The sequence below is a fragment of the Protopterus annectens genome, chromosome 12.part0 (genome assembly GCF_019279795.1).
Source record: "Protopterus annectens isolate FY-2018-M chromosome 12.part0, PAN1.0, whole genome shotgun sequence".
NCBI lineage: Eukaryota > Metazoa > Chordata > Ceratodontiformes > Protopteridae > Protopterus > Protopterus annectens.
The window spans coordinates 672,942,051-672,965,259 of NC_056746.1; the positions used below are offsets into that span (position 1 = coordinate 672,942,051).

Consider the following 23,209-nt stretch of genomic DNA (forward strand, 5'->3'; position numbering starts at 1 on the left):
AATGTTTGTACCTGTAAAGAAGTCCTATTTTTTGTGTGTCTTAATGATGTTATTTTGAATGTGCATGTAAGATTTTAAGTTTTTGTTAATTATAACACCCAGCAATTTGGTGTGGGTAATATGTTGTAGCTGAGTTAGATTATCAGCAGATCAGATTATAGTGAAGTCATCTGCATATTGCACAAGAGATCCTTGATGAAATGATGAGTGAAGATTATTAATAAAAATATTAAAGAGCAGGGGTCCTAGTACAGAGCCGTGACAGACACTGGTGGGGCTGTGTATAAATGGGGGATATAGAGTGTTTCCATTTTACAGCACGTTCTCTGCCAGACTGGTAACTTTTGAACCAGTTGAGAGATGGAGTAGATAGTCCAATGTTAGAGAGCTGAAAATGAAGGAGTGAGTGAGAAATAGTATTAAAGGCCTTAGATAGGTCTAGGAATAGAGTGGAGACAAACATCCTGGAGTCACGGGCTCTGTTTAGAAGGTCTGCGAAGGATAATAGAGCAGTAAAAGTGCTGTGGTCTGGTCTGACACCATGTTGTGTATGTGAGAAGATTTAATTGTTGAGAAGGAAGTGTAGTAGTTAGATATGCCACATTTTTAAAATAGCTATGAGGCGGAAGTTGGAAATATCATTGGAGGTACCCCCTTTGTGGAGAGGTAGACTGTAAGCTTTTTTCCAAAGGTTAGGTACATAGGATTCTTGGATGGGTCTATTAATAAGTATGCTGATGGGGTAAGCAATGGCTTCTGTGGTGATTTTTAGGTACTCAGTGGGTAGGTTGTCTGTTGCATTAGAGCATGGTTTTAGTTTTAGAAGTATTTTTTTTTATAGGTGAGGTAGGGACAGAATTGAGTGTGAATTTGGGCTTGAAATTGTCAATGGCTGTGTTTGTGTGGGTAGTCGAGGGGGACAAGGGTTGTGAGTGAGTAGAAAGGGTGCCCTATTCTAGAATGTCTGGGGCAGGGTGAAGGGTTTGGGACAGTGTTTGATAAGAAAGAGATGTAGGGAGATTTTTAGAGAATATAGCTGTAATATTGACTATAGTGTCTATGACAAAGGAGTTAAATGAACTTGCAATCTGTTGTAGAGTTTTGTCAGGGTAACAAATCCAGGGTGAGTTTTCAAACTAATATTCATATCTCTGGAACCATAGGTGTTATTAAAGAAATATAAATGGCAAACTCCTCAGTGCAAACCATTTTTATAATGCTATTATTCTTTAGGTTCTGAGTTTTAAACTGGATTTTATAAGTCCCAATAAACATAGTAGCTATTAAATTTGTAATATTTTATAAACAACTTAAAATAATCCAGCAGTCACTCAAGTCACACACTTACTGTTAGTAGCATTTTGTTCATCCAACTGAGTGCTTTCATATAAGGCTGTTCTGTCTGTGCTACTTGGTTGCTGAGATATTTAGACAAGCATGTAATTAATGACAATATAAATACCTATTATATGAAAAGCAATTCATATCTCGTTACCTGCATTACTCAGAGATCACCTTTCATAACATTTGTATTTGCCACTGTGCAAGCTTTACAATGAAATATTTTAATACTTTTTTGTGTATCATGGTTTTAAAATTATTAATGAAAATATGAGAAAGCAATATTTGATGCTTAGTTGTGTCAGTAAGATGTAATTGCAGAAGCACTTATAGATGTCACACTTAACAATGCATAACCCTCTATGTATGCTGCCTGGTTTGTTAACTTTCAATCACAATACAAACAGAATTGTTCTTTTCTGCTGGAATAATATGTGCTGGCCATATATTGTCCTTCACCATACTGAATATATTCACTTTTTCTAGTTCTTCCTACTCTTTTACAGTTATCTGTTTCATTGCAAATATCAAGAGGTGATTCCTACAGAAATGTGGGGAATCATTTGGCTGCAGTAGTGGTAATTGTAATGCTATCCAGTAAGCCTAATTCCTGCTGAAACACTTCAGCATGTATTAGTCTCTGACTATGACTGAGATGTCCTGTGTTCACTTAGGGGCTAAGGTGCTGGAGGGCTGGACAGAGGGGAATGTACTCGAGTGGCTGATGCCAGTTCACATATTCTGGAAGGAGAGAGTTGGCAAGGCTCTTCACATTAGAGGTAACTACTAAGCAGTAAGTGACCACACGTTGAGAGGCAAAGACAGGCTTGTGTTGTTAAGTGACATGTGTCACTGAGCCACAATGATGTGGATGTGAGCATGCACATCATTTATAATACATAAAGCCACTGCAAGTCAGCTTGCTGCCTATTGGACACAATTAGGAAGGATGGGGCAAGGACCTCCATGGGACGAGTACATTGTTCTGTTTCCTAATGCCTGACTATCGCCTTCCAAGATAATACATGATCCAATCACATCCCACACATAGCTCTCTAATGTTACCTGCAATATTTGGAGAAAAGCAAAAAATAATTAGGGAAAAGCCCCAAATTAGAGTAATTTTTCTAAATGCTGACACCATTAACTTAGAACTTCACAAAATATTTTATTAATGTTATAGACAGCCTTTCTCATCAGATGTTACTTCATATTCACTTTCTCCAACCTACTTCAAATTGGGCAGAGAATATATATTTATACTTGAATTTTGGAGATACAGATTTTATCAAACTTGGTTGTCACATGCCTGGATACAGCAAAATGTAGTTACTGCAAATAACCAACCTCTGTACAAAAAGAAACAGATATTAACTGTTCTGAGAGAAGCTAGGAGTTGTTATAACAAGAACAACAATTTGAGCAACTGAACTGTAGGCAACAAAAAACTACTATAAACAAACAGTAGCAGCAGCGTGCAAGCCAGTGCAGCCAAGTTGGGAGCAGCAAAACAGAACTTGCAGCACAGAGCAAACTAGCACAAAGATGAGCTAGCAGTAGCAACTTTGGTGACTGTGCTCCCTAGGTGAGGGATCAAAATGAATGCAGAGAATATTAGATAACATTTATAAATATTGTAAGACAAACCAGTTGTTTCTATACAGAGGAATGCCATCTGCTGCTGCATAAAGTGAAGCAAGGTTGGTACAGTTTATAGCTGTGCAAATGTTAATAATTTAAGGAATGTTTTATTTTTCAGAATCTCAGAGAGTGATATGATGATGCCTGCAGTGTCACTGTGCAGGCCAGTTTCAGAATCTCAGAGTGTGACATCATGATGTCTGCAGTGTCACTGTGCAGGCCAGTTTCATAATCTCAGAGTGTGACATCATGATGATTGCAGTGTCACTGTGCAGGCCAGTTTCTGCAGGGAATTCTAGTGTGCAAAGTTACCTTCAAGAAGAAAGCTGTTCAGTGCAATGGCAAAGTTAATGGTATGAGCATCCTTAAACTGTATACATAAAACTTGGGAAATACATGAAGAAATTATCATGTTATGGTAGACGTGCTGTAAATTACATGAAAGACATTGAAAAAATAATTTCATTTGTGCCGTTTGACAGCTGACAGCAGAACACTAACTATGTGTGTGCCATGGCTTAAGAAGTCCACTCTACAGATTCAGGTCATACATATGATTGGGGGCATGCTGGGTAATGTATCCTGAGGATGAAGGGTCTGTGTGTAAGAGATTATGATGGAGGGCTTTCTTTTTCTTAAATGCTCAATTAATAATACTGCAACTATTACTAATAAAAATTGCAATGCTGGCAGCACTGAGACAGAGTATCCCTGTCTGCACCATCATTTTGTGTGTGTGTGTGATAGTTGAGAAATAGGACTCCAGTCTCATGCCTTACATGTTACAAATCAAGGTGCTTGCTTCATTCAGGCCATTATTATGCATATTAGACTTGTTATTCAGTACTTAGAGTTTTAGAGCTTTTTTGCATATTTATTTTATATTATTTTTAAATGTGCACATGGAGGACGGTCTTCATCTTTAACTTCAGTTCTATTATAGTGCTTTTCAACAAAGCACTGCACATAGTAAGAAATTGAACAATGAATAAATAATATCTGAAGCATAATTCACAACAAGTAATATGGAATAAACCTGAAATAATTTTGAGGCAGTTGTGCTGAACTATTAAGATGCTATTCTTTGGATGAGACCTTACACTGAGGTCACATCTGCATGAGTTAATGGAAGTTCAGGTAAATGTTAAAGATAACATGGCTTTTGTCAAACTGTCAAATATGACCCGGAATTGACAGATTTTATCATCTTACTGTCATCCAACAGTTTAAGTTCCACAACACAGATGTGAAGTATAATATCCAAACAAAGAAAAAAAAGAAGTGACAAAAAGCATTTTTAGACTACACCTTCAATTTTCATTCTTTCCACAGCAAACACAGAAAGTATTTCCCATCCTGGAATCAATGCAAGTTTAGGTTTCCTTGATTTCACAAGACAGTATTATTATTCATAGGTTCATAGGTAGATAATAGATAATTAATCCCATTAACCATTTGCAGCATAGCCACTGCAGTTCCCACATGATTCTCATTTCTTATTCCCTTATCCATAGGTGATTAGGGATGAGACTTGGGGGGGATTTACAAATCCATGGCCGCACATTTACAAGACAATTAAGGAGCTGATTTGCAAGTTATGGTAAAGAACCTTGCTTCACACATAGACAGTACTCTATGAGAAATATCAATTACGCCAGCAGGCTCTGTTTATGTTATGGTGCAGATAATGTCTCTGGAGCAGGTATTTGGAGTGCTATCAGTTTTACAAACATCAAGCAGGATAGGGTCATTTGCTGTCTTGCTGACCAGGCAGAGGTCATCACAATGGAGACTGTAAGAGATGATGAAGAGAATTAGGGTTTTATTTATTTACTTCCATGTAATTTGCTGGGATACTTTGACTAATCAGAAACTGCAGTGATGTAATTTATATAGACTTAATTTCAGCATTTGATAAGGTCATACACAAAACACTGATCAATAAATTAGAACAACTAGGTATTTATATAATCTTGATAAGATGGATAGCTACATGCAAATACAACATCGCAAATATACAGCAATTGGTTACCATCAGGCTGTCCAACAGGGCTCTGTCCTAGACCCTTACTTGTTTAGATTATATCTTTCAGATCAATATTTTTCAGCTGAGGTGTACTACAGTCTGCATGCAGATAATTTGAAAATGGGTAAACTGATTACATGTGCTACAGATAGGGTATGTCTTCAAAAGAACCTGACTAAATTGACCATTTGGGCATGAGAATAGAATGCTGATTAATATGTCAAACATTATGCAGATGAGATCTGGGAGACATAAATTGAAAGTGAATATTTAATACAGCACACAGTGATTGAAACTGTAGATTCATTTAAGGACTCGGTTATATGGGTAGCTCCAGGTTTGAGTTTTTCTAATCATATCAACCAGTTCTTTAATAATAGTTATAGAACTGTAGGTTGTAAAAAAAGATTTTTAAAGTCTAGGAAATCAGAAATGATGAAATCATCGTTTGTTAGTAACATCAGACCCAAACATGAGTATGGAATAACAATATGGTAACCTTATAAGAAAACACGCATGGGTAAATTGGAAAAAGTGCAGCGGAAATCTACCAAGGTCAGCCATGGATATGACAATTTAAGAAGTAATAAACCACTGGTCCAACCATTAGAATACTTTTATTAGAAAACAATAAAGCTTTCAAGCCACTCAGGACTCCTGATGAAGAGTCCTGAGTGGCTTAAAAGCTTTGTTGTTTTCTAATAAACGTATTCTAACAGTTAGACTAATGGTTTATTACTTCTGGTATTGCTTTTTTGCCATTTTGGACACCTTTCTGCCTTTTACTTTCTTCAAGATATGAAAATTTAAGTTATTATGAAAGACTAAAATATCTGAACTTGTACAGTGCATCATATAGCCTTTTATGACAAGCCCTTATTCAAAGTATAAAAATGACATTTAGAGAGAACTATCTCTCGGAATGTCTGGGGTAAATAAAATGTAGTAAAGAATCATCAGACAACCTATGTAGAAGACTATATAGGAATGAGAGGTGTTCTAATTGGTTCTCTGAGAGAGTCACTGCATGCAATAGACAAACAAATTACATTATAGCAAGCACTGGTTTAAATATTTTTAAGAACAACTTGGACAGTTATTATGGGAATAACCATTTTTGGTATACTGGCAGGCATACTTCCCAACCATACTGAATTACTCGGTTTTTACTGAGTTTTTGGGTCCAAATGAAGGGGTGCCACGATTCACGAGTGGCATCCCTTCATTTCCGATTTCTTTGCTCTATAATTTAAACTTTTTCAAAAATCGTGCTGCCGGAGCTGACATCATCGCATACGTGATGATGTCAGCTCCGTCAGGGCTAGCAGCCAGTCGGAATTGAGCTCAATGAGCTCACGTCATCATTTCCGGCTGAAAATGTGAGCGGGAATGGCAGAAGTGAGCAGAATGGATTAACGGCAATGGGATGTTTGCGAGTGGAATGGAGAAGATTAAGCAGCTCGTTTTTGTTTGGGGAAGCTTGTTTTGTGGTGGAATGGAGATTCAGGGGAATACAATACAAGTAAGGAAGTGTGTGTGTGTCTTGGAAGTGATTGGTAGTATAAGATTTACAATGAGTGCAATAGAGAGATAGTGATCTAATGTCAACCACAAGGTTACATTTGGTTGTCACATTCAAAGAGCTGTGCAAGTTCCTAGATTGTCAGTGGGTTCACAGCTCATCTTAGTTGTTAAAGCAATTGTTGCTATATCCTGTAGACCTGGGTCTGACTCTTGCAACCTGCAGCTGCAAAATGTGAAGTGACATCCAAATCACAGCTGTCAGATCACCCAGTAAAACAGATGTGGGTCTAGTAGTTCTTATAAAAGTAGCAAAGATGAACTTATTAAAACAACATAAATAATGCATGACTCATTGTTAAGTATTCTCCCTAAATATATTTGACCTGGGATAGTCCAACATTCTAAGCAATGCTGTGTGTATGTGTGAAAATGCCCCCATTGCAATACACCTGGTGGCTAGAGGTACTCAGGCTCACACCCTGTACCTTGGGTACAGGGTAAAACAGCCTAAAGTCCCTAGCCATCACCACTTGTAAATTTGTTCCTCATATTTTTCATCTGAGACTGCTCCTCCTAAAATCTGTTGTTTTTCAGGATTTTTGTGGAAAATCACTGCAGTGCAGGATTGAATTCATTAAATAATGACATGCATTTGAATTTCAGACTTCATATTCTTCAGAAAATAAATGGTAACACAAAACCTTTTATTCTAGCAATTTTCTAAGTTTATAAGATTGGCATTTTAAATTTGTCCCAATTTTGGGGCTGTATTCCCCCTTAATTGGCTTTGTCCAGGCTTTTTGTGCTAAGAGTTCAGATAGCTATGGTGAGAAGTGAGAACTGGATTTGTATTCCCCCATTACTGGTTTTGTCCAGGTTTTTTGTGCACAGAGGGTGAGAACTGAATTCATTAAATGATAGCCATTTAAGTTTCAGTCTTCCTGTTTTTCATGAAACTGCTGATTTTGGCATAGTGGTATATTGCTCTGCATGTAGTATACAGGGTCCTGCGTTTGAGACTTGCCAGTGAAATGCATGGTGGTAACACAACATTTTATTCTAGCAACTTTCCAAAATTATACAAGCAATGTTTAAAATGTGTCTCTGGTTTTTGGCTTTTTGTACCCCGCCCCCAAAAAAAAAAAAACTTAAATTGAAAATAAGTGCGAGAAGCTGTGCAAGATGCTATGGCTTACACTACTGTCATTCTATTTATAGTGTGGGTGTGCGGACACACTGGAACTAGACTTTTAAGATGGAAATGTTCTGAATTGGGCAGTTTTGTCATTATTGGCTCATGCACTTTGTTTCATTGCCTACAGCTTACTGGAAAAATGCTCAAACAATAAATGTAAAATGAGCTCTAACAAGTGTGCTGTATTATACAAGGAATATAATTTAATAAAGTCAGGAATGTGTATCAAAGAAAACATGTATGTTTCTTGTTTTGTGTGCAAGGGGCCACTGATTTGAAAACAGCCCAAAGGTAATCTTTATCCACCACTGGCCAAATGCAATTTCTTTGAATGTGGTGTGGGTTTCAATGCTGTTTCAATGAATGCGAGTTTCAAGGGCAGAGGTGTTTTAATGCCAAGTCTATTTTCATTGTGAGACAGTGTTTTGTTGGTGTTTGTGCATTGGGCTGTAAAATGTAAAATTAAAATCCAAATAATCATTGTATTAGTAAAGCACTATGCACACATTAGTGTCTATGGTAAATGGGCAAAATAGCCAGGTAATGGGACATTGGAATGGCTGCAGGGGGACTTTGGTGCAATATTTTGGTTGTCTGTTCTTCAGTTTGCATTTGAAAGTTGGTATCCCACAACCCCATCGGAGTGGGTGTGGTTACATAATTATGTATGCAAATGTTATGTTAATCACCGTACAGATTTGTACCTATTTTTCATTGTCCTTGTCCAGACTTTTGATGTTTCAGGTTGACAGGTATGCTGGCAGGCTAGAAGGCATTATTTTCAGTGCCTGAAAAATGTGTGTGTGTGCATGTATGTAAGGGTTAGGGGAAGAGTTGTTATGTTGCAGGTTTTGCGTTATGTTGTGTTAGGTGGTGTTATGCATGGTGCTGAACTGTGCATTTTAGAAGAAAATGTTGATCACAATCACATCTGTTTGCAGGAACAAAACCATGTATTTGTTAGGTAGTTTTTAAGGTCTTTTAGTTGCTCTGTGCAGCATAGAAAGCACTAATTATTTCCTTCTGTGTGTTGCCCTTTACCTGCAAATGGTATCTCAGAACAACATTGATCTGTATTTTTATTCTCTCCTTATTTACAGATACATATGGCTTGGAGTCTGCCTTTACTCAAGTTCTCTTCTTGCCTCTAACAGAAATAGACTCAGAACTCTACATTTCTCATATAGCTCATTTTAATATTCACTTTTTTTCTTAGGGTCCTTACTTGGGTGCTCTTCTTCTATTTTGTTTCCTATATTGACATTTCCTACAATTTTTAGTTTTTGTTGTAATGCGGTAGGTCATGTTTTTTCAATGACAGGATCCTTTTTTGCTGTCTAACCATGACCTAATTCTATCCCATTTTTTAGCTACTATACCAATTCCTTTCTCCTGGTTTTGACTCTGGACCTTTGTATGAGCTTTGCTGCCTTGCCCTAACCTCATTCAAACACTGAATGGGTACAAGAAGCCATTTCTTTAACTTTTCTTAGCAAAAGTATCAGGTTACCACACTGTGTCTGTGGATTTTTCCTTCTCCCATACTTTCATAATGTTTTTAATTGGTAAATCTTTTCTTAATATGGCATCATGAGTTCAGTGGCAGTTGGTGAGTTCTGAGGGTGGTGCTGCATGCTGCAAATTGATAGGTGAGACTAAATGGAATGAGGTGAGGCTATAATACAGAAAACCATTGACTATTTTCCTGTGATAAATCAGTAGTTCAGGCAGTAGTTCATCCACAGATCACCTCAATGTCCACTCATTCTACACATTTTATCGACCATATATATACATGAGATATCTGATTGCAATCAACATGGCTGATCTCAAGTGAAATTAAGGCTTATACAAAGGTTTCCATGTTGTTGCATTCTGACTCTCCCTATAACACAAAAAACTCCCTGGTCTCCCCCCACAACATCCAAAGACATTAGTTATTTCATTTATTTCACATTTTCTTGCACCATCATATTAACACACCATCACTGTCCAAGTTTGAACTGCAGTAATTGTGGAAGAAGTAACTGAAGTAAGTTGGGCTATGGAGACAGCCACAGGATAGTATTTAAATGTACTTCACACAAATGGAAACATGTACTGGAAAGCCATATTAATGATTGTTTAGCATAAGAAAATGACAGAAAGGTGAGTTTCAACTTTGTTACACAGAAGCAGTAGCCACGGTGAGTATTGCAATTAGATTCATGAAAATATATGTAAGTCATTTTCTTGACTATTTACACCTCAGATATCTGATTGTGATAAAAATATTGCCTCCAGTAATATATTTCACCTCTGATCTCACAAGCAGTATCCACAATAGAGCATTCCAATTTACTTCAAAGAAATACACACTGGTCCTGCAAACCAGATTAATGACTTTTTAACCAGAGAAAATAACAGCAGAGTCATTCACTTTCACTCACATATAGCTAACATATGCAGCAACTTTGCTGGCTCTGTGCAGCTGAAATATCTGATTATGATAAAGAATACTAGAAACAATAATATATTTCAAATGTTTTGCAAAACTGGAATAATGAATATTTAGTTTGGGCCAACTAGAGCAGGGTCAGTTGCTGTAATACATAGACAGTTCCTGTATCCAGCAATTAAAGCCAATTTATTTGCTGTGCACATTTCTGATTTTTGAAAGAAAATAATAGCAAGTTGGTTTAAGAAAATAATAGTATGAGTAATGCATTTTAACTTGCTTCACACAGCACAATATAGTATTCCAACTAGCTAAACACAAATACATATTAGCCTTCAAGACAGAATAATTATTGTTACATGGAAAATGACAGCAGTATTAATCATGATCATCCAAAGTTAGCTGACATATCCAGAAAACACAGACAGGTCCTGAACCCAGCATGTTTAACCACCATTAGGATACAAAATGGCCACAGTAAAGTATTTCTACTTTGTTTGACATAAACAGCAGACACTGTAATATATTAAAGTGCACTTCACACAAATGGAAACCAGTACTGTGACATATTAATGAGTATTTCACCTCAGCAACTGGCAGCAGGGTCAGTTACTGTTATTTACAGACAGTCCCCTATATGCAACGATGGAACTGAGGAACTTCCCCTACTCTTGGTAGAAGGGGGAAGCATTTTTGTGTGACACAATGGACTTCCTGTTCCTGTTTCAGGCATGGAGATGGCCTGGAGAAACAGGAAGAAAACATGGCTGATTTAGCTTATGCTGAAACTAAAATGAATGTTACTGGAAATGTCAAAATACTAGAATTGCTACCAGACGTTTTTTTTTCTGATGATGTGGGTGCAGAAAAAACAGTGACATTGAAGAAAAAGGAGTATAGCTGAAACAGAGATGGATACAGAGGAAAACTTTCAGAGGAGGTTGTTTGATGGTGAGACAGTTTCCTCTGAAAAATGTATAATTACAACCCTCCAATTGGGGGGGGGGGTGCAGGAAGATTATTTGGAAGAAATGATAAACCAAAGTGAGACAGAAAATGGAGCAGCAATTTCATGGAGTGACATCATGGAAAAAATAGAAGAAGAAATAGGAGAAGAAGAGACTGCACCAGAACAAGTTCCGGAGACAAAAACCTATGCACAACTGTTAGAGAAGGAACAAAGAAGAAAGAATAACTAAAATAAACAAAAAAAGAAGTATACAGTGCATGTGAGCAGTAAAAAAGAAGAAAGTTTGGACAGGTATAGGTTCATAGGTTGGTACTAGGCTATCGGACCTAGGGCCTATACAAGCCTAGCCATAACAATTCCCTGGCTATTTCTTCCCACACCACTTACTTCCCTGGACACCTGTCTAGCAGGGTGACTGACGTGATCCCCGGGGGGAATTTCCTTTCTCCCATCCAATCATCAAGGTTCCTTTTGAAGAGGGCCAAAGAGGCACTCTGCTTGATATGTATGGGCAGTCTATTCCAGAGTCTGGGAAGTCTCTGGGTCAGGAACTTATCCCTTCAGCATGTTTTGTTTATTGTGATGACAAGGTTTAGATCCCTGAAGCATGTGACTCTGAGTGATTGGGATTTCTTTAAGTGTAGCATGTCCAACAGCTCTGGGTTTGACATGGGCTTGTATGAGGTATGAGATTTGGGACTCTGTCATAGCCCCTCTGGGATTCAAAAGCAAAAGAGGTAAGAGCATTTATTTTAATTAACAGAGACACTTTTTGTGACTTGATATTTGAGTCTGGGCAGGCTATGGGATTTTTTTTGGGTGCATATGAACAAAAGAAAAATATTTATCCATGGTCAGAATATGTGGTGTAAGCACTTTACTGACAAACGAAAAAAGAATAATGATCCAGTTTAGAACTGAAGTTGAAACAAAAGAACTGAAAGAACAGTTGTTTACTATATGTAAAAAAGTAGTGGACACTACAAAAATATATGATGAAAGAGGACTATGCACTGGGGGTTGGTAATGTGGAGTAATACTGAAAATGAAAAATGATAATGTTATGCATGTGTCTAGTATTATTGATGTTCCTGGTGATAGGGTGTTTTGTGAAATACAGTGGTCAACCAAAAACATGTTAGCTTGTGAAAAAAATTATAATTTAATCAATGAATGTAATAAAACCAATGTTATTTATGTGGTAAAATGTGGCATAATGTAAATGTGTGATTTAAAGTACAAATAATGTGGCAATGCTGGTCATTCATGGCTAGAATGTGAAATGAATGTGTAACAATGAAAATGAAAATGAAATGAAGTTATACTGGAGAAAGAGATAGAAGAATGTGTTATACAAGAAAATGTACAAAAAGATGTGACTGATAAAGAGGTTGCACATGAAGTTAAAGAAAGTACAAGAAAAAAGAAACAGAGGAGACAAGTCAGGAAGAACCTGACTGGTGTACAGTAAAAATAAAAATAATGTGATAAGGAAAAGAGTTAAACAAAGGAAAAAAATCAAAACTATAATGCTTAGAGAAAATAAGAAAGGAAAGGGATAAACATTTTATTATACTAATTGTTCCTAAAAGCTAAAAATATTAGCTTTAAATGTGAACAGTATGAAAAATCTCAAGATATTCCAATGGTGTGCTGCAGTAGATGTACATATTATTGTTTTAGAATATATCAGATTATTAACAGAGGAAGAAAGAACACAACCTGAAAATTTTTGGACTGTTGTGGTAGTTTGGGACATGGGGAAAGAAATGTGCTCAGGCATATGTATATTATGTCAAGAAAGCATTAAAATATTACATGTAATATTATTGGAACTAGAACAAATTATGGTAATAGATTTGAGATGAAAAGTATGTGTATAAAATTATAGCTTTAAATGCATATGTAACAAAAAAGAGAGAGAAATGATGTTTAGAAGTATTCTTGAATATGTTTGTGTAAATATGGACATTATAGTGGTGGGTGATTTTAATTGTAATTTAAGGAAAAATAAAAGCAAGTGTGATTTTAAAATGTTTAAAGAAATTATGAGAAGTGAAAAGTTAAGTGTATGATAGAATAACCACTGGACCTACAAAAGGAATGAAATTAGGACAGACATTGATTCTTTTTAATATCTGATAGTTTAAAGGTTAAATAAGGAATTGTGCATGCTGGATTTTCAGATCATACAGCTATATGGGTTAAAGTACAGAAAAATGAAGAATATATAAGAATAGTAAAAGGAATAAAAAGAATTAATAAAAAGTAATTAGATTTAGAAGAGAAAAAGAACTTATGGAATTATGGAAAAATCATGACTATGAGACAGTTTTATGAGAATTAGACTTTTTGGTGGCTTAATTTTAAAGAGAAATATAAAAAGTGTTTTTTTAGAATGTATAAGGAAGAAAAGATAAAAGGGATATAAGATATTAAGTCAAGAAATATTAATCAACTTATTAGAGAAGAAAAAATCATTTTATGATAAAGAAAGAAAAATATATAAAATTAATCAAATTAAAATTATTAACTTGTTATATAAAAATATTGTTTAAAAGGAAAGAAAGAAGAGGTAGCACCACATTTGAGTGAAATAATAAAAGAAGGAAAATAATAAGAGAAGTAAAAAATAAGGAAGGTAAGCAAATAAGACAGCAAGAAAGAATATACAAAATAATTAAATAGTATGTATTGAAATTATTTGTTGAAAGAGAAGAAAACATAGAACAAATATATAAAGGTAAAACATTAAATAATGATGATAATGAGTATTTAGAACAAAAAATAACTCTGAAAGAATTGAATGAAATTCTAAAAGATATTAACATGAATTCTGCAACAAGACTGGACAGAATTGAATGTGGTATGTATAAGGAAATGAAGGAGTGGCAAAAACAATTTTATAGAAGTTATGAATAAATAATTAGAAACTGGAATTAAAGAGAAATAGATATGTAAAGGAGTTATAAAGTTTATTTTTTAAAAAAAGGAAAGAACGAGGAGATAAAAAATTGTAGAACTACAACAAACTTTATAATTCCTGTACATATATCTTTCTCTTTAATTCCAGTGTCCAACCATTTGTTCATAACTTCTATAAAAAAAAATTTAAAAAAAGAAAGAAAGAGGAGATAAAAAATTGGAGAACTATAACATTGAATAATATGGATTATAATTTCTTTGAGAATAATAACAAAAAGGTTACAAAAATGGGTAGAATATACGATCAAAATGTATTCAGAAGAAAAGGAAAAGGAAGTTCAAGAGTTATTATGGCTAATAAGAGAAATGATGATATCATAAAAAAAATGTAGAAGTGAAGATTATGTTAGGGGATATAAGTAAAGCGTATGATAATATTCAGTATAAATCATTATGGGGATTTTTGCAGGCATCTAATATAAGCAAAAAATATTACAAGTAATAAAATATGTTTATGAAAGGAACTATGTGAAACTAAATATAAATGGTTGGATTGGGGAAGAAAATTACACTATCTGCAGAGTTGCCCAGCTAATAGTATATATTTTTTCATTAGTTCTGAATGTATTAGTGAAGAAAATTAATAAAATGTCCAGTAGTGGTGGATACAAAATGATGAAAGAAGTACAATTATTACTAAAAATATATAATTGTGTGGATAATATTGTATTAATTGTTAAAAATAATGTATGGATGGAAGAAGTAAATGAAAAATTAAGTATAAATTACAAAAATTGGTTTAAGTATGAATAAAGAGAAAAGTAAAGGATTTTGTTTTGGAGGTATGATAGGAGCTATTGGATTCAATGAAAAATATATAGCTATATTAGGAATAATATTTGGAAGGAATGAATACAGGCAACAACAATTGGATAATGTACTCAAAGAAGTAAAGGCTATGCTATTTCTTGGATCTAGATGATTCCTATTAAGTATAAAAAGGAACTAGTGATGATTATATTTTCTTTTATATCGAGCTCTAGACTGAATCCAGTCAAGATAGGGATTCTGTATATGAAAAAAGAGCAAGGAGGCATGCGTTTAATAAACCCAATAGTAGATGCAGCATCATTAATTTTATCATCATCATCAGCTCCCTTTTTCCCATTTTCTACATGGGGTCAGAGAATCATGTTAACTGTTACCATCTCTTTTGATTCAATGCCACAGTCCTGCCTTCTTTGACATTCATGCCTGACTGTCACAGATCTTTCACACAATCCGTCCACCTCTTTGCTGGTTGTCCCCGTTTCCTCTTACCTTTTTCTTGTCTGTTCCAAATCTTCTTCACCAGATTGTCTTCTGCTTTTCTGCACATGTCCAAAGCAACATAATCTGTTCTCTTTGATTTTTTCTGCAATTGGAGCTACTTTGGCTTTTGCTCTTATGTCCTCATTTCTTCATCTGTCCCACAGAGTGCATCCTACCACCCTTCTCAGGCACTTAATTTCCATTACCTCCAGCTTCAATAACTGTTTTGCCTTTACTGGCCAGGTTTCTGTACCATACAGTAGTACTGGTCACACCACTGTCTTGTACACTTTACTTTTCAGCTTTGTTGGCATCCTTCTGTCATAGACTACACCTGACACTCTATGCCAATTGGCTGCAGCCCCTCTGAATCAAGCTTTGACCTTTTTATTCAGACTTCCTTCTCCTCAACCACCCCTCCTAGATACTTGAAGCTATTTACCTGTTCCAGTATTGTCTCTTCTATCTCAGCTCTCAGCTTCTTCTGATTTCCCCAGTTTGCTGCCATTACTACTGTGTTATCTATGCTTAGTTTCATCCAATGTGCCTTCAGTTTTGCATTCCATTCTCCTATACTTTGCTAAAGTTCATGCTCAGAGTCTGCCTATCATGCCACATCATCTGCATACAGCAAATGTTTGATCTGTCCTTCTAACCTGTTTGCTAATGTCGTCCATCACCAGTATGAAAAGGAGTGGGCTCAGAGCTGAACCCTGGTCTACACCCACTCCCACTGGGAACCCCTCTGTGAGGCCAAATACTGTTCATACTTGAGTAATTGGGCTCTTGTACATAGCCTGCACTAATTCTACCAATGGTTCTAGGACTTTGAACCACCTCAGTACTGCCCAGATCAGTTTTCTTGGGACCTTGTCATATGCTTTCTCCACATCTTGGAATGCCCAGTTGGACTCTTTCCTCATCTCTAGCTTCTTCTCAACTCAAAAGGTCCTCAACCTACTTATTACCGGTAACTACCCATGCCCATTTGGTGACATTAGACAACATAATCATCTAGAGACATGTCGAGTGGCTAGTCCTGCCACAGTGCTCAGTTTGTGATCCATGTTCTCCTATCTTGAGGATACTGTGCAGCACAGTAGATGCCTAAGCAGTAGGTCTATACAACTCTTCCCCCTATAGGGTATCATATAGAGTCTGTGCTGCACACAGATCCATTGGTTTGAGATGGGAACACTCAGCATGTTTTTTCAGAGGTAGGAGGAACCCCATAGAGACACAGGTTGAACATACAAACTCCAAACAGGCATTGGTCAGAGGTCAGGAATGAACCTTGTACCTTCTGCATGGGAGGCAAAGACCTTAACCGTTATGCCAACTGGTCTTACTAATTTTATATAAGGCATTAAAAGGAATTATGATGGAAAATAAAAAGTTGATAGAAATGATACTATATTCTAAATACAAAGAACTTTGGGAAGGAATGAAAGTTAAAAAAAGAAGTAAAAACATTATGAATGAAAAGATGAAAGAGCACCAAGGCAAAATTGTGTTATAGAAAATTAAAAAAAGAATATATGTGAGAAAAATAGAAAGGAATGGTACTTAAATATTATGAAAACATTTTATTGCATTTATCCATGGAAAGATTTAGAAATAGATAAGAAAAAATCCATAATGATGAGATATAATAACTATAAAAATATTAATGAATGTAATGATATTTAAATAGAGATTATCTATTAGAAAATTGGCAGTTAAGGCAAACATGCCATACAATATGTAATAAATGTGGAGAGTTTAAGACTACTGAGCATGTCTTTTTGAAATGTGAAAGAATTCATTTGTGAAATATGTATACACAATAGGTGATAAGTTTGTTAAAATTTCAGCAAATAAATATGGACATAATAGAATTTGGTTATTATGGTGCATGTAAACAGGAAGAAATGAAAAAATGGACAGAGTAATATTTTATGTTTTATTTTTATATGTATGTTTATATGGAACGAGAGACTAAATGAAAAGTGAATACAATGGAAAATGGACTTTGACAAAGATTCCGGAGAAAAAATGTTTTGATTACGGATAAAAGAGTGGGGGACGCTTAAACAGAAGTTTATAATGTATGGAGATTTGTAAATAGATACAAATATTGAAATATGTAAATAATATGTAATGTCTATATCAATAAAAAACTATATGCAGCAATTATAGCCACTTTGCTGAATATGCACATCTCAAATATCTGTGATAAAATAAGGGCTGCTGTCATGTATTTCATATTTATTTCTCACTGCAGTAACCACAGCAAAGTATTCATTTGCTTCACATAACAAATATATTAGACCTGCAAAGCCACAATAATGACTGTTTACCTGAGCAAATGGCAGCAGAGTTGATCACAATTAGCCATAGTACCCAGGAATCACAGACACTTTGTTGACTATGCACACCTCAGATATCTGATGTTTGTATGTATTGTTTTTTTTCATTTATACTTTGTTAACCAAGTTAATCCCACTACGTTAGTGACCTCTTTTTAAGGGGTCTGTGGGTGGTATTTATATTACTGGGGATAATTTGGCAAGGCCATCAGGGAACTTCACTTACTCTTTTTGATAGGTGTCATGGGATCTTGTACATCCACCTGAGCTAGCAACAGTTCAAGCAGATAGGATGTCTGTTTAAAACCTCATCCAAAGGATGATACACTTAGGAGTGCAGCACCACCTAATATTGTACTGCAGTGTCAGCAATCCAGGCATCTGTAGTGGGAATAAAGCCTGCAGCCTTCTCGTTTTCTAGCTTGAAAGGCGATTCATGCTGTAGCACTGACACATAATGGCTATAACAATATATTTAAATTTTTTTATTCCAGCAGTAGCCACAGTAAAATATTCCAACTTGATTTACACAATTATATATATAAGTCCGGCAAGAATAATGACTGGTTTGCTTGCAAAAATGACAGCATTGTCAATCACTGTCATTTACAGAGAGCTCTCATAACGTAGCTAGCAAGTATAGCAACTTTTGACTTTACACATTTTTGCTGTTGGACTGTGATAAAATGGCCAGAGTAATGCATTTCAACTCTGTTTCATCCAACAGTCACCAGTGTAAAATATTCTAACTAGCTTCACACATATACCATTTAGTTCCTCAAAGGCAGAATGATGGCAGATTAACATGAGTTAATAATAGCATGGTCATTTAGAGTTATTTTCATCCACAAGTATCTAATGTGCTCATTAATTATCACCACTTTATTGACAGTGTAAACCTTGCATATTTCCTGGTAATAATATAAAATAACAATTGACTATAGTATATTATTTCAACCTCTACACACACACACACACACACACACACACACACACACACACACACACACAACTATCCATCAGTTATAGTGGCATGTATGAATGTGTACATCTGAGATGTCTGATTGTGATCAAATGAAGAATAAATACATAAATATTGGTCACAGTATTTTAGACCATTACTGTCAGATCTTCACATTTACACACACACATTCATACTACATGTCATTTTGCCATAAAGAACTGAGGGTCAGTACTTCAAATTTTGAAAGTCACAGTTTGCTTTATCATAGTGTGTTGGACTGTGTGAACCCATGACATTTTTGTTTGTACTGTTTTTCTCTTTCACACTAATGCAACCTTGAAGTTGGTGTATATAAGTTAGGGGAAGGGGGTGCAGGACATTTATTCCTGCAAAAAAAGTTATTAAAAATAGAATTCTTCAAAAACATAACTCTTATTCTTGTGTCTTAAGTAAATGCAGATTAACCCCCTCCACACACACACACACACAGATGTGCACATTCACGTATATTCACTGGCACACACACAGGCACACGTGCACACACACACACACACACACACACACACACACACACACACACACACACACACACACTTACTCATGGCATGCGCCCAGCAATTACAGCAATGTTTGTGCCTCTGTGTAGCAGTGATATTTGACCGCAGTGCACACACACGCACATACACACACACACACACACACACACACACACACACACACACACACACACACACACACACACACACACACACACACACACACACACACAATAGCAATCAGTGGAGGGCAGTGACATGAATAGTGCTAGAAAATAATACTCTTTGTGATGCTTGCAGTATTAACTGCAGGTCAGTCCACATTTTTTTTCAGTCTTCATCCAGGATGCCTCAGGCACAAGTCACCATATATAGCCTAAGCCAATCAGAAAGGACGGTAGCTATTCTTAAGAGAAACTTAATCCTACTACTACTACTGGTAATAATAATACATATTATTATTATTATAATTATTATAATATAAAAAGGGATTTTTTTATTTGCATTTGGGAGAGCTATAGAACCACAGTCCAAAGAAATGACCTGATCCTGCATTAGTAAAATAAGGGTTTACAGTCACAGGATGTAACAACTTAGATATTTGCATTTTAATGTGTGCAGAGTATTCTTTTATCTCATCAGAATGCACATTACCTCTACTTTTTGGCTGTTACTAATATTATTCTTACATACTAGGGGACTCTTGACATGGATAGTCAGGCTTTCATAGTCTAGCAAGGCTTGAATCTCCCTTCCTTCTAAAAACATCATATTCTTCACTAGGCTGTTTATAACATAATGACATCCTGACTCGATTATAATTTAGTGATCTGTCCCCTGCCCCCACACGTGAAACAAGTTAACATGTTACTTTCTTGTTTCAGAGAAGATTATATATTTCTTACTACATCATTTTACTTAGCAGAAGAAAATTCAATTTAACACTGTGCCATTAATGAATGTGTTTTATAAAAGTTGCTAGTTTGATCTTTCAATCACTTCCCAACAATTTTTTTAATCCCTTCATCCCTTCCCAACAATTTTCTTACATTATGAGATAAACTTCTTGTTCAACTGTCTACTGCTATTTATTTATATATATATATATATATATATATATATATATATATATATATATATATATATATATATATATATATATATATATATATATATACATATATATGCATGTATGTATTTTTAATAAGAATGCAAAGTGAAGTTATGACAATGATATATTTTTTGTAATTTGTATGCTTATATGAAGAGTAATCTTTCCTGTACAACTCATTTTCTAACTAGCTTTCTGTTTATATATATATATATATATATATATATATATATATATATATATATATATATATATATCATGTGTGTGTCTGTGTGTCTATATGTATATTTGGGTGCAGCATGTTTCTTTGAAGATTCCTTTAATTGTTGACTTTTCTTAATGAAAAACATGGGCTGTTTTATTATAGTCAAGTTGCTATAGATATTGATTATAAAGTAATTCAGTTTTTTTAATTTTGTTTTATGGCTCTGCAACCATAAAATTATAAGTTCTAGTGATGTGAGGGCAGAACCCCCCATATCAAGGGTGTGTGTGGATCCCCAGTATAAACAGTACTTTTTTATTTTTCTGTAATTTTGTTGTATTTTTCTATTTTTTCTTGTAGGTAGTCTGGAGAGTATTGATGTATTGTTTACAACTGTAATAATTAGTTTTTTTTTTAAATATAACAGAGTTGAGTTATTGTCTTTTCTTATATATTTTTTTTATTAGTTTTTATGTGATCACAAATGTAAATACATTGCTTTTGAAATAATTTGATTTCATTTTTTTGTTATTCATTGTCAATGAAATTGCACAATGCTTTGGGTTTTGTGTAGTTCTACAATGAGTAACATTATACTCATGTGTACATTTGTTAAAAACTTAACCATAAGTCCTAGACTATATATTATTAATTTATTAGAGCATGCTTCATAGTGGGAATAAACTATATTAAATGACATAATGGTGACTTCAATTTTTGTTTGAATTTCAGCTTTACAATGCCTTTCCTTTCCTGGGATTTCTTCCTGGTGCTCATAAAAAAATTATTAAACTCAGGGAAGATCTTAACAGGGAAGTGGCAAAGATGCTTACGGAATCCAAGTCTACTTTTAATCATAGCAATTTACGAAGTTTTGCTGATGCATTCATTGTGAGGCAAGAAATTGAGGTAATAAAATCTGGAAGCATATTTTCAGAATTTAAATGCTCTATGATGCATTTCACATATTGCAATCTATTTCTTTGCTTGCAGGTATCATCTTGGGGCTCAAAGAATGCATTTTATAACACCGCTTTGTTTTATGTTGTGCAGTTCTTAAATTATCATGAATAACTTTGCAATGTCATAACTAGCAAAATAGAATCACTCTGCCTGGAATAATAAGCTGTGTTCACATTTAATTGAACATTTTGGTAAGTTCCCACCATTCATACATATTTGCATTAACTTCGAAACTTGTCTTGCAGTCCAGCTGATGTCAGAGCAGATGGGGAAACATTTGACAAAAATTGTGGCTGTGGATGTAATTACTCAAAGGGCATTTTTCTTTAATTTTTAGATTTTTATTTTGCAACAAATCTCATGATTATTTCACCTACTCTCCATTGTTGGTACTGCTTCTTGGCACTCTATTCTAGAAAGACTGAGGCAGCATGAATCCATTTATGAAAAATGTCCTCTTTTACGCACTCAGAGGTATGGCCATTTACCACCTGTGATTATATGGGCTACTGCCAGTTATGCCAGGAGAAGTAGGACAGTGGATGTGTAACATATGCCAGCACAGCTATTTGGAATTATGTAAACAATTATATGTCATTTGTATATAAACTGATTTATACAGATGCTTGCATTGAAAAATATATTTGTAAAGCTGCTTGTGTTAAAAATATATCAACAGTGTGCCCTGTTTGGCAGGAAAGAAATGTACATGCAATATTGTAACTGTTTAAATGTATATATTGCACGAGAGGATACTGGAAGAGAACAGGTTAATCTCAATCCACCCAACTTTGAAAAATAGTAAGACCATTAAATTACTGGGCCTAGGCCATAAAGATGTTATCTCACAGTTTTGAATGAAGCCAGAGATGCAATTTCTGTAAGAAGCATGATTTGTTAGTCTCTGTCTAAGGAGTAGAAGTTTGTAATTGGTTTATGATTCCAGAAGCTGCAGCAGATCTGAACAATGTTCTTGTGTGTGTATTATTGACATGTACTATAGGTGCAAAATCCTGACAGTTTCTAGCAATGGGGGGGGGGGGTTGCATGGAAACCAGAAGTCAGATGACCAGATGTATGTGATGTTATTCTGTACAGAAAAAATGTTTTAATATTAGGTGAGACGGAAGTCTCAGAGCAGTCTGTTTCTTGGAACCTGACATAGAAGGATACCTCACCTACTTTATCTTCCCTTGCTCTATTAAGTAAGTAGGAACAGTAATTGTTGAGATCAGTCAGGAAAATATAGTGAGAATAGTTAAGTATTGTTTTTCTGTAACTGTAAGAATCTTTCCAGCTGTGTTATTTGTAATATGTCCTGTGACTGAAACTGTGGTGTTTACTGTAAATAGATATCTCATATTTTCATGTTCTTTTATTATTTATCATTAAATATATTTAGACTTTTCATTGTGGCTGGTCATCTAGAGAATATTTTAACCTTTGAGAGTCTATTGGTAACACTGTGGTCATTTCTGAAGCCTGGCTGTTTGGTCAACATTACCATTTGCATTAATATTAATTTCACCCAATGTAATTGGGTAGCCTTGCAAGAGCCTTAGTTAACTGACTTTGTAGTGTCTGGCAGCAGTGATAACTACCTTATAGTCTGGGCAGAAGGGGGCACAGCAGGTAAATCTGTGCCAGCCTTTCCCAGGTGTGTGTGTGTGTGTGTGTGTGTGTGTGTGTGTGTGTGTGTGTGTGTGTGTGTG

General features: G+C 35.2%; 1 protein-coding gene across 1 annotated transcript in view; it reads left to right on the forward strand.

The window, feature by feature from the left end:
- The window catches only part of LOC122816776 (cytochrome P450 2K6-like), a 668,826-nt gene that overhangs the window by 526,876 nt on the left and 118,741 nt on the right, over positions 1-23,209 (forward strand). The window contains exon 5 of the mRNA XM_044089794.1: positions 21,267-21,443. Coding sequence (XP_043945729.1) covers positions 21,267-21,443 — 177 coding nt within the window. The remainder of the gene's footprint in view (positions 1-21,266; positions 21,444-23,209) is intronic.